Raw genomic sequence first — 18,991 nt, forward strand, 5'->3', positions numbered from 1 at the left:
ATTGTGTCCAACTTCATAGGAACATTTAGCCAAGTTCAACTCCGGGGTTAAATTATCCAGGTTATATACCAGTACCAATGAAATCTATCGATTTGGAAGAGCAAATCACAACTGTGAAAATATAGTGGACTAGTTGCCCATAATGAAAAGGGTGATTATTGAGCCCAAGACTGGCAGTGGTTTATAGTGGGCTGAAGATGCCTATTGAACCACCGTTTGGAATGCTATATACTCCGGGATGCTACTGTTGATATACATGTACAAAGGTTAAACAAATGAACAAAGAAACTTTAGTTATCATTTTGAGATCCCTTCCTCTGCACTTTGTGTCATTTATCACCCCCAGGTTTTGTGACATTTCTTGAAATTTTTCATGGGGGGGGGGTCTAGCTGCTCCCGGAAGAGAATTATATGACAAATGTAGATATTAACAAATTAACAGCGTCAAATGGGACCTGAGAATGCTTGGACTTTAGACTCAAAATTTAATTTAAATGTTCATCAATAAACGACAAGGCAGCAGTTTATTTGCTAGGTTTTAAGTGTCAGTGGGTATATTGTCCTTTTCTCTTGGACAATGATATAACAACCATTACTCCTCTCATCTAAACGGGCGGATCTGAATCATACAAACCTCCCTTTTGTGCCCGTAGTGCCTCCACCTGTTCAAAATGATGAATTGTAAAATAAACACTTGAATTTCAGAAAAGACATCCTGAAATAACAAAGTATGAACATTATCTACCATTGTTCTTTCTTGTGTTCTTTTATTAAATAATTAGAGATGTCATTGTATGACTATCATTGTCATGATTATCTCGGCTGCGCTGACATACCGGGGATCGGATGACATCCATTCCCGGATCCGTTTCACATCACATCTTCAACGCCCAAATTAAAACAGCACGCGCGCGATCACGAGATTCGGGGAATGGAAGTTGAGATTTGAGTATACCAGTCGAGAACGTAACCCGCTTATTCATTGTAAGTAAGAACAAACTGATTGCACTATGTCAATCAGAATTTACTATCGTCTCGGCTTTCTGTAGTTTCCATCTTTGGTACTGAGTTGAGTTTCATTATGTAAATGAAGATCAATTAAGATAAACTGGCCAGCTTGAATTGAGGGCTTGTTTGTGACTGTTTCTATACGTACCGTAACTGACATTGCTTTACAGGGGCATGACGGGGGAACTCCCCGCGAGGTAAGCAATCCATGCCCGTGGCATGGGGCGTTGCAAGAAAACCACCACAGTTGCGGGCCAAAAAGAGTGCACACGCCCTTGCCCTTATTCTAGAGTAGTCCTTGTTTGAATCTTGGTTGACTTTAATACTCTTTGATTCTCTTTTCAATCGGGGAGGGAGGGAGAGGTAAGAAACTAGGGCCAAGTGGAAACTTGAGTCAGTGACTCACTCACTGAGTGCAGTACTGCTTTTGTTTGAAATCGTTTACTGGTACATTTGGTACCGTATTCCTGACAATTCTTGGACGGGTAAAGGTTTTTGATAACTTCGTGATCTCAATGTAGATGATCATTATATTTACCTTGCCAAGTGCTAAAGAATATTCTTGCATTGATTTCATTTCATTTCATGACCTGCCGACGTCGGTCCCCTTTAGCTTTCGCCCTTTTAGTTTTTGGACAGTACCTTTAAATGGCCGGACAGCTGGCAAAACACGCACGCGCGCTCATTATGGACACTATTATTTTATGAAGTGCGACGAGCCGACGATGGAGCTAGCTAGGGTCTTAGACCAAAAGGTTCGGTCTCTGTTATGTTGGTTGTTCCACTGAACTCCGGTGGCCGTTGGCTCCACTCACCAAATACAGAGACCGAAGTTCTAGCTCGATCTGTACAGGGACTCAATGCCATATGTTTATGTATTAGTTCGGTAAACAAGGGAAGTGGGAGTTGCGCGACAGCCGATGTAAGTCGCTGTTTTTTCCTCTTTTAAGTTTATTTTCCTGTTTTGGTGCATTTCAGGCCAAAACAGAAAAATAATCTTTATTTTGGCACAGTTCTTTTCATATATTTTTATGAAATAAAGACAAAAATCGATGAGCCCCATCGGGGGACTTTGCATTCTTAACCCTCTAATGGTGGCTGCATGATGGTGAGCCGTCTGTGTACGAGGAGAAATAAAAAAAATTAAAATTGTAAAAAAAAATCCTCGAAACAGACGGCTACCAGCTGTCTAGGGTCTTCTTTGTTTTTAATTGAAATAAAGGGGTGGGTGAGCTTATTAATTGTTTGCTTTAGTTTTATTTAAATTATGATCTTAGTGATTCAAATTATAAAGGGGGGGCTTCATTGTTTGTTTTTATTTCATTTCTTATTGAATAAATTATTCATAGTGATTGAAGGGGGGGGGGGCTCTTTTTTGTTTTATTTATGATAATTTTTATTCTTAGTGATTAATGATAAAAGGGGAGAAACATGGCTTGTTAAATCCGTATTTTTTTTTTTTTAAATCTCATTCTTATAGAGATTGAATTCAATAATAGCATTGCTTTATTCTTTGTTGCTTTTTATCTTAATTTTTATTTCTATATTGTGATTGGAATGATAAAAGGACGAGGTGGGGCTTCTTGGTTGTTTATTTGTTTTCTAAATTATTTTTATTTAAGTGATTAAAATGGTAAAGGGGAGGGTAGGCATTTTTTTTTTTTAGTGATTAAAATGGTTAATGATTTTTATTTTTAGTGGTTAAAATGGTTGGTATAAGGGATGGTAGACAGGTCATTTTTTTACCGTTTTATTTATTTAAATTTTTATTCTTAGTGATTAAAATAACTTGAATTTATTAAATTAATTCTTTGTATTAAAATCATGAAGCCAAAATACAATACATTTATAGTTCTTTATTTACTTTTGTTTTGCTTATTTATTTTTGGATGAAGTCAAAATATTAATATACTACCATCATTTTTAATGTATGATATAGTGAATTAATTCTTTATTACAATACTGTTACAGAGCAAAAATGTCCATCAGGCGGATAAATTAATCCCTATTTTTTGTGGGGTGGGGGCATTTATGGTTTGGATTATGCCCATCCCCACTAAAACTGTATTTAATACATACATGTGCATCTGTAGTTTGCTGTTGGCGAGCTCTTCAATCTGGTCAATTCCAAGTTCCAGATTTTCATAGACATCATCATCATGTTACAAAGTGAGGTAATCCTTTTGACCTTGATCATGTTGATCACTTCATCTGGTGGAACAGTGGAAGTGAATGGATTTGCTGTATTCTTGTTTAGGTCTCATATCCTCGGTGTAGTAGACTCGTCTGACCTACAGCCTCAGGTCAAATAGTGAAGTGCGATAATTATTAATTACAGTACTTCCACCATCATTGTCTTTGTAGGATATGCAAACTACTTTGAATAAAGAAGACAATGAGAAGCCCAATTTTAATGCATTTAAAGAATCTTTTAGATTCCCTAGTACCGGTAATAATAATAACAAGAGAGAGGGAGAGATCAGTGATAAATATTATTCAAATTTTTGGGTTTTTTCACATAATTCAGGATGAATTTAAAATCTGCATTTCTTTCCAATAATATTGCTAGATCTGATATTTGCTTGTTTAGTTTCAGGCTTCTTTGCATCGTTCTTCATTCTCTTTAATATTTCTTACATTGTAGTAAAATGTGTTGTTATTTGTTAGAGTACTGTGCAAGAATATGTGCATGCTCGTCTTTTATTAAGATTGGATCAACCACTACTGGTATACTGTTTTTGGTATTCTCATTTTGAGTCTGTCTTAAAGCACCAGTCCACAGCCAGTAGCTAGATGCACAGAGAAATATGCAAGACAATTTCCAATATTGGCAACTTTTTGCAAAAAGGAAAGATAATTTCATTGAAATAAACAAAGTCAACAACAAGGTAATTTTTCATTCATTCCACCTGCTTGTAGGCTAAAGGAGAAAAGATGTTCTGTGGACTTTGCTTGACATTTATTGGGGATCTGTATTTCAAAACATGGTACAGTTTTACAGCTGAAGATAAGACCCAAATGTGAATAGTCATCATGCAGCCATATTTTGTAACAAATTTTATGAAGGATACAGTCGCTTTTTGATGCGGGCATCTCGTGTCAAGTAACAGTTAAAAAAAATAAAGGTTCTTTAAATTACATGTATTTGAAGACTTATGATATTGCACAGTGCAATTGAATACCTCTATCTCAAGTATATGAAACATTTGGATACCAGCAAAATTTCATGTGATCATTAATTCCTCTCAAGAATTAATGACCCAGGTGTTATTAGTTTGCTGCAAAAGTTATTTGTATGTAGTTTCACAGAGCTTTCATAGTGGACAAAGAAGCAACCCATTCAGTTTGTGATATGCTGGGTTGCTGTGCTGGTGTTAACCATTTTAAACCTCAGGGGTGAATACAAATCAATCTCTGTGGAATTATTTCATCCTGTTTTAGTTGATATGTGTAATTAAGAAAAAAGAAATGGCTCCAATTCCTATTCAGAAGCGTTCATATCTCTCCTACCTTTCAGAGTCCCCGGTTGATGGTCTTGATCACATCTACAGGAGACCATCTGACGGAGACAAGATGCCTATACTTTATGCAGTCATCGCTCGTGGCACCACGGTGCTTGCAAACTATGCAGCTTGCCAGGGAAACTTCACTGAGGTGACAGAGCAAGTACTGATGAAGATTCCTCCACAGAATGCCAAGTTGACGTACTCACATGGAGCATACCTCTTTCATTACGTCTCAGAGGAGAGGATTATATATATGTGCATCACAGATGATGTAAGTAGTACCCATTCAATATGAGAACCACTTGGTTTAGTTCCCATAGCCATAACCATAACCCATGTCCAAGAAGTTCAAGTTGTAGTTGGTCCCAAGATCTTGTTTTCTCAAGATGTCATACTCGTTTCTGAATCAACTTGACAAACTATTACATGTGACTGTTGAGTGATGACTTTGAGAGAAAATCTGTAATGTTTAGGTTAATTGTTACCACAACATAATGTAGGTTAATTGTTACAACATTGTTCAAACTTTTATTATTGTATCAATAAGAGTTCTGATACAAGCCAATATGAAATATTTAACCACCCTTTATTCTGAAGATGGCTAGCACATAACACTTTAGTGATAAAGAAGAAGCTCTGTCATTTGTAGAATACCATGTTTATTTTCTATCATGGTAATGATTTGGAACATTACATTCCTTGTAATTAAATATTTATTCTGAGAGTTTGTATAATGATTAAAATATTGATATATCACACAGTAAAATAAAAAAATATATAAATGCAGAAAATGGATTTGTGTGATTTTGTGTAGTAGTAGGATGATAAAATGCTGCTAAATTACCCTGAAAAGAAAATAAAAAGATTTATTTTGTATTATATACTTTTTATGGTTCAAATGATCATTTATTAATTGGTCATTGAATATTTTTCTTCTTTCCAGGACTATGAAAGGTCAAGAGCATTTGCATTTCTCCAGGAGATCAAAAAGAAGTGAGGGCTTGTTTCAAATATTATTTGCCTTTTTATAGAAAAATGTATTTTATGGACTTTATATCACATGACATGGAAGAGCTGATCACATGTGAGGTTACAAAGTCTGAACGTTGAATATCCCTATATTAATCGATATTTGCCAACCCTTCATTCATATGCTGCAATTACTTCTTGTTTGTTATTCAAACCCAATTCGGCATTAGAGAAATTCCCCCTATTGAAAAAAATAATTCTAAACTGTACTTGTAGTTTCTATAGCACAAGTCAGGCAATTGTTAACTTTTTTAAATGTACATTAGCGTCTTCACTGATTGAGATCAACAGTAAGCAAGAAATTCCTTTTGTAATTTGTAATACTTGAGTGGCTCAAGTTGGGCAAGACACTATTACCAACCATACATACTGTATATAGTTTGTGGGATTAAGAATGTGTTTAATACATGTACATGTATCAATCAGTAGCACACATGATATGATGTCTCTATGTGCCTTAAAGGACTAGGACATTATTACCCCAGTTTAAGAGCATGCAAGCTTTTTAAGGGGCTAATTCCTGCATGTAATTTGATATGAATACCCCCTTATTTTCTATAATTAAGACAATTGTGCCATAACTGTGATACCAATGAAATAAATATGATTAATGCATGATAAAGACACTCTCCAAAGTCCCAATACACCATTAAATAATTTGTAACATATTTTTTACTTGTGTAATGTATTGACTTTACCTTCAGTATAAGCTTCTTTCAAAATAGAAACTGAAACCAGATATCTTCAATATCATGATTTTTTTTAATGTCATTATTCCAACTTACAGATTCACAGCCACTTATGGGTCCAGAGTACACACAGCGCTTCCTTTTGCAATGAACAGTGAATTCTCTCGAGTATTAGCTGCACAAATTGTAAGTCTAGAAGTAAAAACTTGTCAACAATAGCAATTTGAAAATATTCAGTCTCGGTCAAAAGAGCAAAGAATGTAGGCTGGTCCCTAAAATATTTACATAGATAGTTGAAAGAACAAGAAATAAATGAAGAGATGCAAAGGAAAAAAAAGGCATTGAGTATGATGTTTGATTTAGGTATGAATGCAGATTGAAGATATCTTATAACAAAATAAGATATTATGAAGACATTGTCATTTTGACTGAATACCCTAGAGTGGAATTGCCCAAGTGGTAGTTTTACTTTCTGTTCATAAATTATCTAATTCTATCATTCAATTCTAAGAAATATATTTGATCCTATACAACCTGTAATATAATTTTGCATTGATCGACTGTTTATATTGTGTGGACTGTTTTAACTCTAGAGACTGCATTTATAGTTTGTTTAGAAGTGATAAGAGGGGGCATTGTCTAGATCATTTCTGATAATCATCCACTTGTGATTTTATGAATCTGTATAGTAGTGTAGCTGGTTTTTTATTAAAATGAAATCCAAGTTTAATGGGTCTATCACCAAGCCACCTGTACTTATTTGAATTTTCAATTGATAATGTAAAAATAAAAAATCATGAAAATGATCTAAAGGGATTAGAATGGTTTTAAATTTGATATTAATTGTATAAGCTAGTGCATCAAATCTGCAATATGGCAGGAAGCATGTCAGGGGTATATAGTTTTTATTTGATTTTATTCTATTTATTGTTTCACATTCCACAAAAACATCTTTATTAAATGAAAAAATAATGAAAATTACATTCACTTATTTACAAAGTAATAAGAATCTCATGAAAATGAAGAACGTATTAAAATCATAACTTGTAAAATATAGGTTCCCAATATATGCATTCATACATGTATCTCTAATTTTAGAATCTACAGTCTAATAATATTCGGTTGAAATATCAAAATGCATAAAACGGTTATTGTTGAGAATGTTATTTTGAACAACAGGATTCATTTGCTAAATTGACATATAATTTAACAAACATTTTATTTATTATTAGGATTTATCAGAGCTTAAATAATGCAGAATATAGATCAATTTATTACATTCTTTGACAGGGGAGATTGGGGTTATATTGAACATTTTGACCAAAATGGCTGTAAAATCCAAATAGATTTTATTCAAGAAACAATCTAAGGGCTACAAATGTACCTCATAAAATTCTTTAACTTTATGACGGTTACTGAAAAAAATCCACCTTGAACACAACCAACTCAAGTGTTCCAACTTCCCCATATATGGGGTAAGTTGGATTATGGTATGGGGTATTAAAGTTGGAACACTGCATGATCAGTTAAGAAACTGTACTTTGAACTATTTAACTATACCATACAATAACAATTAAACGACAGAACTGAATGAATGAAAAGGTAAATTATGCTAAGAACTAATGAACATTGTTGTCAAACATGAGATACAAACAAAGTGTGGTACCGTATCCAATAAAATGCACCTAACATGTAAAACAAAAATATATTGGGTAATTAATTTGGCAACTAATTACTTAATATATTGCAGTTAAGATTTTGAACCGACACATTTGCTGTACCAAATAGCCCCTTCAATTTTGTTCCAACTAAGTAACCCCAGAGGCCCATGTGACATTTACAAGCTTACAGCACAAAAAAAGGGACTTCACAATGGCATATTAATAACCTTATTTTGTAGCTTGGTACGTGTCTATTATACCCCCAAACTGGCCAATTTGATCGATAAAATTATCTGAGATAATAAAACATTTCTGAAAGAAAAAAAAAATCCTTTCTAACTTCACCAGGCTCGTTGCACATGTGTTGTCTGTAATATGGTGGATGGCTGTTGCTAATGGCCATAAATAGAGGGCAGTATTGCATAAATTTATGTGTTAAAGTAAAGAAAATTACAATCAACTTACCCGCATTCCACCTTACCCCAATCTCCCCTATCTTTTTCTTTCTCTTTTGTCTAAATACTCTCTTTTTCTCCCTTTTGTTTGCAGCGATACTTTGCCCAACCCTTATCAAGTCACACACGTATGTCAGAAGTTCAACAGGATCTTGATGAACTCAATCAGATTATGGTCAGAAATATAGGTAACAGCTCCATTAACTTTTTTAGTTGGGCAGGCCAGCTTAAAAACTGGTGATATTAAAAAAAAATGATTAACATTTACGAGGGCTGAAAGTTTTTGAGTCCCTGAAATGTTCAAAATAGCTGCCATTATTGAGATTGGTTTCAATACATGAGGTGTTTGGGAATAACCAGAAGCAAGAAAAAATATTAAACTTTTCTACAGAGAATTTCAGTTTTTGTTATAATTTACTGTGTATGCTTTAATTTCCAAATTTGTTGGTGAAAATATGCGATAGCTTTTATACTGCCCGAGATATGTTTTTAAATACTTTTCAATAATAAATGATATCAAGCTTCAGCTCGAAGCCCATATATCTTAAATCCCAACCAGAAATTTCAAAAAATCAGAGGTTATTACCAGCAATAATTAAAGCTCTCTTTATCAAGGCTCTGTATGACTTCTTTTCAATGGTCTGTTAATGCTATTAAGCTATTTGAATGATGTCATTTGATTGGCTGAGAGCAGAATTGCCATATATATAGTCATGTGAATGAACAGGTTTCACAATACCATTTCCAGCTGTTGTCCTTTCATTAGTCATGGTACCTTGAAAGTGATATAAATGTACAAGATTTATGTGTGAAGTAGTTGTTGAAATGTTTGTCATTAATGAAAGATATTTTTTAACTTTCTAGGACCACTTTAGTTCTTTTTTTTTTTTTGGAGTCAATTTTACATTTTGCTTTTACTAAAGTTTAACCTTTCCAATGTGTTTAATTTTCTTCCCATACAGAGTCAGTGTCAAATAGAGGAGAAAGATTAGAACTCTTGATAGATAAGACAGAAGACTTAGAAACCACAGTAAGTAGTTATGACAATTCATTACTGTATGAAGTTATGTGATTGTCACTGTTAATCAAAGAAAAGGAAATTTATTGTGCCAATTTTTTCATGTTTTTTTTTGCACTGACAAGTTATATGACTGTATATCTAATATAAACTTTGATCAATCCAGGGTGACTGGCATGGGCATCTTATATCCCTAGTTTTTTTTCAAGTAAGCTGTTCAAATCATACAACAATCTGTTTATGATGATTTTTGGCAAATGCCTTTGGAAGTAGTTATTTCTGCTTATTTGAAATACATTTGTTTCTTGATGAAATATGGACAAAGGTTAACGTTGATATATTATATCTGAACATATTTTTAGGATGCTGTATAAAGATAGGGGTGGAGTGAAGTAAGTGATGTAACAAGTTTATATTTTTTTAATCTCATTTCAGTCCCTAACATTCAAGAAGAGCAGTAAAAGCCTAGCAAGATCTATGTTTATGAAAAACTTGAAATTGATCATCATCTTAACAATAATTATAATTGTAAGTATCAACATTCCTTTCTGCATACCTGCCAACCATTCCGATTTTGGCGGAATTAAACCGATTTTTCGACCTCCATTCCGAATTCCGAATTTTAAAACCAAAATTCTGATTTTGGGGTTAATCAATTTAGTGCTGAAATTATTGAAACGGCTGTATGATGCGACTAACGCATGCACGGCTGTAAGATGCGACTAACGCATAAACGACAGGAGCGCACGGCTACGCAAATACACAGTAAACGGCGCACAAACACTGTTATGTTAAGTGTGCAGTTCCATTGCAAATGCATGTGAAAATAACAAGCGTACACGCAACGGCCGCACTTAGAGCCGATGTTAGCGTTGACTTCCAAAAAAAAAATGGCGGCTGACATCGGCTAGCGAAAGTGCCAGTTTTTAGTGAGGACATGTTTTTACAATCCAAGAACATTTCAAAAACCGTGAAAATTTCACTTTTTAGACCCCTTGTTTCCTAACTACGATGTTAAGAATCACCGATGGTGATATTTTTTATGCGAAATATGGTGATTTAGGTAAGAAAAAATCACTTTTTATTTGAGGTATTGCCCATGTCGCCGGATGATTTTGTAGTGTGGGAGAGTTAGAGAATGTGTAGTGTACATGTCTAGAGTGTGTTGGTGATTCGATTTCAGTGGTATATTGCCGAGTCTGCTGGGCTACGCTGAATTAACGGCTGCACACCGACGTAGTTACCTTAACTTTTACTAGATCTATCCCTACGCAATTTTAACATTGATCTGTACTTTATTTTTTCGAATATTTGTCAAATTTTTGAGGAAGAAAGGAGATTTTCAACTTTTGATCTCAATTGAGCCTTCGGAGTCGAACACCAAATCTACTTGCTTCGCTTGCCTAAACTCCCGGCGCCCGCCGAGTTGCTGCGCCTCAGCCTCGCCGGCGCACCGCAACGTGCTGTGGTGGGTGCGGGCCGGGCGAATGCAGCCGTTAGTTTCGGCTCCGTTTTTGTCATGGTTGAAAATCTGCTTTCTTATACCAACAAACACTTATCCATTGTAGGTTATGATATAACCGTAGAGCTATTCTCGGGTTAATACCTCCATGATATAACCTTGTCAGTAACCCCTGTGTGGTGAAATAACATGAATAAGATTGTCAATGTTTGGCTTATTTCCCCTTGTCCTTGATGCATGATTGCATTATGATGATGTATTGTAGGCTAGATAAATAGATGTTTGATTTTTTGGCACGTCAGTTTTTAATAAAATAGGGCTAACTTATATCTAAATTCATCATAAAAAATATGCCCTGGCCCAAAATTCAATTGAATTCTTGAAATATTTTTTTTTGGTAATTAAAAAGAGAATCTGTATCTGCATCAATCTCACTTTCCACCAATAGAGGGCCTCACAAAAATATGCTCAAATTAAAAATGTTGAGAGCTCTGGTGAACAAAAAAAGTTATTCCTTACAGATTTAAATGAAAACAAATCACACCTGAATGAAACTGGGTGGGTTTTTGTCACAAAAGTGATATTTTAAAGACCCTTTTAAAAATTTTAATTGATAAATTAAAGTCTACTCTGCATGTAGGTCATCCTCGGGTGTGGTAATGAGGGTAAATTTGCTTTAAAAATTGTAGGGAAATGCTACTTTTACATGCTGAAAATGCAAAGAGTCCCTACCGTTGGAGCGGGCCAGACACCCGCTCGGCGCCTTCGTAGTTTTGATACTGATTTTTTATTATCAAAGGTTGGCAGGTATGCTCTCTGTTTCATCCTCATCACAATTAGTAAGACTTTGCTTAAAAAGGGATCTTCCATCGTACTATGGAAATTTATATGAATTGAAAATATACATTTATGTTCAAATTTTTCCTTTGAACTCATATCAACAGATCACCTAATGATATATGCTATCCTAATAGAAACTGCAACTAAGCCAGTCCATCATATTTCAAGGTTATATTGTGATATATTGTATTTTGTTGTACAGTACCAGCAATATTAATGAAAGCTCTTTGTATTCATATTTGTTATATAACCTTCGGTGTCAGTGTTTGTTCTCTCTCTCTCTGTCTCTCTCTCTTTATCTCTATCATACTGCATAGACTTTAAAATGTCCCTACATTTTAATATTGATGCTTTTTCATGGCGGCATATATTCCCTTCTTGTCAGAAATTGACCAATTTCCCATCTTCTTTTTCAGTTGGTTTTATACTTCATCGTGTCTGCAGCTTGTGGAGGACTTGCCTGGCAAAACTGTGTCAAAAAATGATCTACAATTAAAAGACAAATGATTATAGACTAACATAGACTAATCTGTGGAGTATAAGGTGGAGTTAAGGGAGGAATGCCAAGTCATCGGATTATAGTGAAAATAATTGTTGCAGAATCAATGCAAGAGGAGTTCTAATAGAGCTACTGCTTAAAGCATCCTGAATCAGCTTGGGTACAGGAGTGAACATAAGCATTTCTTGTCATCAGCTGTTCAGAACGACCACATTCGCTCAGCTCCATTGATGATTTCAAATGCAGTGTTGTTATTGAGTGTATGAATCTGGCCGGTGAACCTAGCTCCAATACCAAAACAGCTCTTCAAAGCTACCATAGTCGTTCAGCTCCATTGATGATTTTAATTGCAGTGATGGTATTGAGTGCATGAATCAGGCTGATGAACCGAGCTCCAATACCAAAACAGCTCTTCAAAGCTACCATAGTCGTTCAGCACCATTGATGATTTTAAGTGCAGTGATGGTATTGAGTGCATGAATCAGGCTGATGAACCGAGCTCCAATACCAAATGTGGCTTTACAAATAATCATGTGATCCATACTTATCTAGCTCAATGCCATGAAGCAGTGTCATTCCAAGCACTATTACTCAGTTAAAGTTCAGTGTTTAGCTAGTGCCTATATTTCCCCAGCACCAATGCCAGTTTACAGTATCAAACTTGAAATTACCCAAGCTTCAAGATTGTTTGTGTATGATATATTTCTATGAACAATTCAAATTACATAACAGTGAATGCATGATTTGCTTAGACTATTTCACCCAAAGCCAAGCATTGTGATGCCACCCTCTTCTATTAATGTGAATTTTTTTCATGCCATGTAGTCAGAATTGTACGAAAGCTCAACTCAGTACTTGTGATCAGAAATCATTTATCAATGACTTAAGTGCATATGAGAAAATCATGTGCCTATTATAGTCGAGGCGCGATAGCTCAGTCAGTAGAGCGGGGGTTTCGGATTCCGGTGACCCGTGTTCGATTCCCAAATGGTACGCTAGTGCCCTTTGGTAAGGCATTTATCCTCATTACCAGGTCCCTCGGAGAGGACCTTAAGCCATCGGTCCCCTGGTTGCTTGCTCACAGGCATTCGTGCTTTCTTGGCAGTCAGGTAAAAAACCTCGGTATGAACCTCGGTCGACCATGCCATTCTGTGTTTGCTAATAAAATAAAATTGACTAAATTTTCTGCATATTGCTGCAAATTTACATACAATTTTTCACATACAATCTCATTTGTAGATTACCCAAGAGTACATATCCCTTTGTGCAACTGATACAGTCAGTGATACCTTCATGCAATTTAGGAATTATATGTGTTACTGTGAGTGCCAACATTGCAATGTGAGACACCTATGTTATCCAGAGTGGCATAGGCAAACGTGATTATCTTTTCATGTTTGCAGACAATTACTAGATCATTCCGCACTTAATGATATTATCAGGTATCCAGGTGTATGTCATTGCGGGTCATACCCGCTGTTTTTAATATAAGACTGTCCATTTGAATTATAACGAGAGTAATATCGTATTATTGATACCAGTATCATTTCTGGGTTTTGTTTTTGTTTGTTTTTTAACATGGTGAAGAATCTTCTATTATTATTATTATTACTAATTGCAAGGTCACTAATTTCAATGAGTTGCATGGACTTTTTGTTCTCAGTTGATGAGATACAATGATTTCAATAGTCACTGAAAATCATTGACTATTAGTTTATGAAGTGTTCCCCAGATGGTGATCTTTGTTCTAATACATGCACATTTTGTTGTCTGGAGTATCTGAACACTCAGTAAACATAGTGTATCCTCTTCATCTATGATTTAATGACAAATAATCATCACAGGAACTGACAAACATGGATGCAATTGTACTGCCCAAGATGTTTGCAGTTATGTTGTGAATGTCCTGTAATTACTTCAAATTTTACTGTGTTGTCAAGTAATCAGGACCCATAATATATCAATTTGTTATATAAAGGTTAATGATGTCTTTAAACTTGATCTAACTCGGTGCAATTTTATGAAAGAACAATTTAGATTTTATATTTGCAATGGATTGTAATGTATTTTCATAGATTATGAGAGGTGACACAGAATAAGACATAGTGTGAAATTTGCAAAAAAAAAATATTTAAGAAATTTTTTTGATAGATTTTGCAGACATTGATATAGTGCCAAGTAACATGAAAAAAGTCTGGTAAGATAAATATGACTGGTGGCATAATATCACCCCTTTTTTTATATTAATGAAAGGATGAATTTTAAGAATAGAAAAGGGTACAATTTAGTATTAATGATAATAGAATTTAGACAAGTTTAAACTTCTTTTTTTTTTCTTTTTCTTTCCTTTGTTAACCCTTTAGAGGTTTAGACTAGTTTATCAATGAACTAAAATCATGGTATTGTGGTATGAAGGAAAGATATTGAATCCCTATAAACCCGGATGTACCGGCCATTTACCATTGCTGGGGGCAGTTGACCTTTGGTTTTCTTTTTAATAGCATAATTTGGTCTTTCCATTCAAATGGTATAATATTTCAATCTGAGATTCATCTATATGAGATGAAAATTATTAATACTTATTCTTTACTATATGTAACTATGATTTGGTGAAAATCCAGTTCTTTTAAGAAATTTTCAGATGATCATTCTATGAAGCAAAGGACCTCTCCAGTGCAGATTTAAAGGGGGGCTCGCTCCACAATTTCAAGTTAAACAAAAACATATGAATTTATTTCAAAATTATTATTCAGTTCATATTTCTTATGCACTTTCATGATCTTGGATTTCATGATGATATTTTTGTATCTTATGCATTTGAAATATTTTCTTAAAAATGCATCGTCTGCGTCGCTATGCTGTTTCAAGAGAACTAAAACTTTTCTCTCTAATGAAGTCACTATATATATTTCTGATTTCTCTTCTTTAATTTCTTAATAATTTCTTTATATTGATTATTTGGTTAATAAATTAGCCTTTTTTTTTAGTTATTCATTTACTCCTGAACAGGAATGTGCATTTAGTTGCACACATTTGGAAAAATGCTAATTGTCTGTCGTGTTTGTTATGTCACATCAATTTCAAACTATACACTGAATCAGAAATGCGAACCGTCCCTTTTTTGCAGTATTTTATCCCTTTATAATGAAAATTCTGCAGGATTGGTGTAAAAATACTTTATTTTTCTCAAAATCACATTTTGCTCACTATTGGAGAAAGTTGAAAATAAACTTTTTACACCCAAAATCCTTCTTTCATCTCTCCTAATAGTGCAATCTTTTTTATATGGGGTTGGCATCCCTGCTGAATATTTTTTATATTATTTCTCAAGTTCTTCCATAGATATATATGTTGAAAGTGCGTGGATTATCAAAAAGTCTGAAACCTTTAATGCATTGTTATTAGTCTATGAATAAAGGATGTGTTTGATTTAGTGTCCCTTATTGTCAAACTGCAGTTACATTGGGAACACGACATTTGCTCCTGCAGCAATTGCTCTGGTGTTAATATCTCAGAGAGATTGGGATTAGAGTTGGGATTGTAATAGAGTTTTTGGTTCAGAATAATGTAAAGATAAGGATTATGGTTTATTAAATTTTGACGTTTATGTTTGACTAAACAAGCAGATTTTCCATCCAAGCAGTTGTTGCCAGAGCAAATGTCACATAACCATTACATGTACTTTAACCATAGTAGATAATGGAGAATTGATAATTGAAATTATGCACTTTGCAAATATATTTGAAGGTCCAATTCAAATCATTTAATATGAGCACAAGCCTTTTCTACAAGCCAATTCTACCTTTGGTACAACTACAATTCATTAAGGGATTTGTCATTGATTTCACCAACTAATTTTCTCTCGGCCAATAAGATTTATGGATTTCATTAGCATGTAATAGTTTTCACTGACAGATCACCCATGATGCACTTCCCATTCGTCAACTCATTTTGCTCTCAGCCAACTAGATTTGTTGATATCATAGGCTTTTATCAGTTTTCCTTGAGATCTTTCATAAAATGCTCCCCGTGTGAACATAATAGATGTGTCAAATTCTAGAAAAAAATTGTTAACATACATGTAGATTATATTGGATTCAAGTACAAGGTGCTTGAGGTTGACTATGTGGTGTTGTGTACTGGTTCAATTTTGAAAAGGAGAGTGAGTGTCAGTAATTTTTAGTCATTGTGCATCAAATTTATTTATACGGTTGTATGCAATCATATCCTTTTTTAAATCTTTGGTCTATCTGCCCAGTAACTAAGGTTCCATTCTTTCTGTCTTATGATTATTTATGAATTATTATTACATTGTTTCAGTTGGCTAATATACAGATATTTCCTACCTGGAGTTTGGATGTGACATTTCATTTTCCCAATGGAGTTATATTTTTCCCAAGGGATTATATTTTGCCAGAAGGAAAATGTTCTCCCTAGGGAAAAATATAACTACAGAGGGGAGTTGAAATGTTGTTATTAAAAAGATAGACCAGGTAATATCAGTTATATTATATAGTCTATGTAGCTTCACCATCAGAGTCTGAATTTTTCATATGGCTTTATGATTAACTTGAAGTGCTTGCGGCAGCTCTGATACATATACGTCATAATAGAATTTTCTTTTAAAAAATACAGCAAGCCCATTCTTCATGCAGTTGATGTGTAAACTCTAACACGTACATCAAGTAACTACCTGATTAGGCAACTTATAAGCGGTGAGTGATGTCATCTTAGTGAATATAGCGCCACATTTTACAATACAATGCAGTTATATATTAATAATAATAGTAGACATTTATGTAGCGCCATCTATCTAGAAATATTCAATTCCGAGGCGCATTGTTATTATTATTACCCTTGCTTTAGCTCGAGCTGCATTTCAGTGCTCATGCATTCAAGGAATTAATCCTGCCGGGTACCCATTCACCTCACCTGGGTTGAGTGCAGCACAATGTGGATAAATTTCTTGCTGAAGGAAATTACGCCATGGCTGGGATTTAAACCCACAACCCTATGTTTCAAAGTCAGAAGACTAATCCACTGGGCCACAACGCTCCACTGAGGTGACGTCAAAACCTAGAATATATCAAATGCGATCCTGACAGCTATGGTCATGTGATGGCGTGTTGTCCTATCACTGATATATATATACATAACCTATGTAATATTGATTGTTTCTTGTCATAAGAATGATTGTATTTCTTCTATTGCAGGATGCTTGCGTATTATATGCAATGCTATAAACTTATCATTCTTGTAATGTAATGCATGTACATTCTTTTCAGTGATATGAAAATGAAATATACAAGAATATTCCTTTTTCACATTATGTTGTAAATATATGTAAGTGTAAATTGTCATGAAGATATTTTTATTATCAACAAAAGTACATTATTTATCTGATTTATGAAATCAATTTATCAAGAATTATGTTTCATCTTGAAATATTTTGTTTACAATAAAACTGCATTTAGGTCTAACCTTCCATTTGTAATATCGTAGATTCGTTTATATTTCCAGTCAATAATATTCTGAGTTTTCATGAAATGGCATTTTGATTTACTCTCATGTTTCTACAAGAATCACTAGAAGTGAAGAAATGAATATACAACTAAAAGAACAAGATCACAATTCACATGAGGACCTAGACTAATTTAATTGCATTCAATGATTCACATCCATACATTTGACAAAATTACATAACCTGCTCTTGGGATAATTGTATATTTGTTGTACATATAATCCAGTATATTGTACAATAGATTGTACACTATTTATGTATTATATTCATTCATATAATTCCTGATTGTCAGATTTCTAAATCTCGCTGGAAGCTGGTACAACCCAACAAAAAAATGAAAAATGCAAGGCCTTGTCTTTGGCCTACCTAATATATGTGTACACGTTTGTAACCTAATACTGGAAAAGATAAAACAAATATGACCCTTTTCTCATTACTGCCCTAAAACTAGTTTACTGGAAACTAGTTTAACTTGTAATGAGAACGGTCAAAGCGGTCTTGGAAGCAATCTTCCAAAACAGTTTGGAAAACCACCTCGCGATGTAGTTTTCAAGATCGCTTTGCCTTGTTAAACTGGTTTTAGCGTGAGGACACAAACGTTCTTCGGGAAGCAATCTTTGCACATTTGGTTATGCTATTCGCACTGAATAGAATGTCTACACTGCGATTTCAAATTTCGCGCGAAACATGTCACACCCACCATAGCAACAAGACCACTTTACGTGAAGTGAATTTGAAAACCAGTTTCGGCTGATTAAATGGGAACGCTAGCAAAGCGATTTTCCAAACTAGTTTCATGACCCGGTTTCCATTAAACTAGTTTTAGAAAGTATAATATGAGAACGGTGTCTAAGATTTCAATCATATTTACATTGAGGTATTACTATATATATAATGGAGCGTGATGCAGTCTTACTGCAAAATATGGTGATCAACTTTACCTTTTTCCATTACAAGGAGAAGAGAGGGATCCCTGTGGGTGTTTCATTAAGAGTCAAGTGTGACTTATACATGCTTAAACAGTGACATGACATTTGCTCCGGCGACAATTGCTCCGGGCTTTATTTCGTCTAAGATGTAGGGTTAGGGTTGCAATAGGGTCTTATGTTAGGGTTAGGTTTAGGATAGGGTATAGTGTTAAATCCAGGGTTGAAGTTGGTCATTCCATTAATGTGTGGAATTTGCAGTGGAGCAAATGTCATGGAACCTGTTTAAACACCAATGTGCACATGTTAGTTAGCACATAATCTGATTGTTGGATACACATTAGTATGAAATCAACAAAACTAAAAATCAATATGGC

At 34.4% G+C, this 18,991-nt stretch overlaps 1 protein-coding gene across 2 annotated transcripts; it reads left to right on the forward strand.

The window, feature by feature from the left end:
• Positions 1-877: 877 nt before the first annotated feature.
• On the forward strand, positions 878-17,654 carry LOC129283936 (vesicle-associated membrane protein 7-like). 2 transcript variants are annotated; one of them, XM_064114155.1, is made up of 8 exons: positions 878-984; positions 4,526-4,785; positions 5,458-5,507; positions 6,331-6,418; positions 8,443-8,536; positions 9,311-9,378; positions 9,802-9,894; positions 12,085-17,654. In XM_064114155.1, the coding sequence occupies exons 2-8, from the start codon at positions 4,582-4,584 to the stop codon at positions 12,151-12,153; spliced, it is 666 nt and encodes a 221-aa protein (XP_063970225.1). In that variant the 5' UTR covers positions 878-984; positions 4,526-4,581; the 3' UTR covers positions 12,154-17,654. The 2 variants fall into 2 exon arrangements, with proteins under 2 accessions (XP_063970225.1, XP_063970224.1); XM_064114154.1 differs by lacking the exon at positions 878-984 and having other exon boundaries at positions 4,388-4,785.
• Positions 17,655-18,991: the final 1,337 nt, after the last annotated feature.

Source organism: Lytechinus pictus, unplaced genomic scaffold (assembly GCF_037042905.1).
Source record: "Lytechinus pictus isolate F3 Inbred unplaced genomic scaffold, Lp3.0 scaffold_19, whole genome shotgun sequence".
In the NCBI taxonomy this organism is placed as follows: domain Eukaryota; kingdom Metazoa; phylum Echinodermata; class Echinoidea; order Temnopleuroida; family Toxopneustidae; genus Lytechinus; species Lytechinus pictus.

Coding starts and splice junctions, on each gene's coding strand:
- LOC129283936 (XM_064114154.1), top strand. CDS start 4,477: ATGGCTCCAATTCCTATTCAGAAGCGTTCATATCTCTCCTACCTTTCA. Junction 6,419..8,442: donor GAGTATTAGCTGCACAAATT/GTAAGTCTAGAA, acceptor TTTTGTTTGCAG/CGATACTTTGCCCAACCCTT. Junction 8,537..9,310: donor GATTATGGTCAGAAATATAG/GTAACAGCTCCA, acceptor CTTCCCATACAG/AGTCAGTGTCAAATAGAGGA.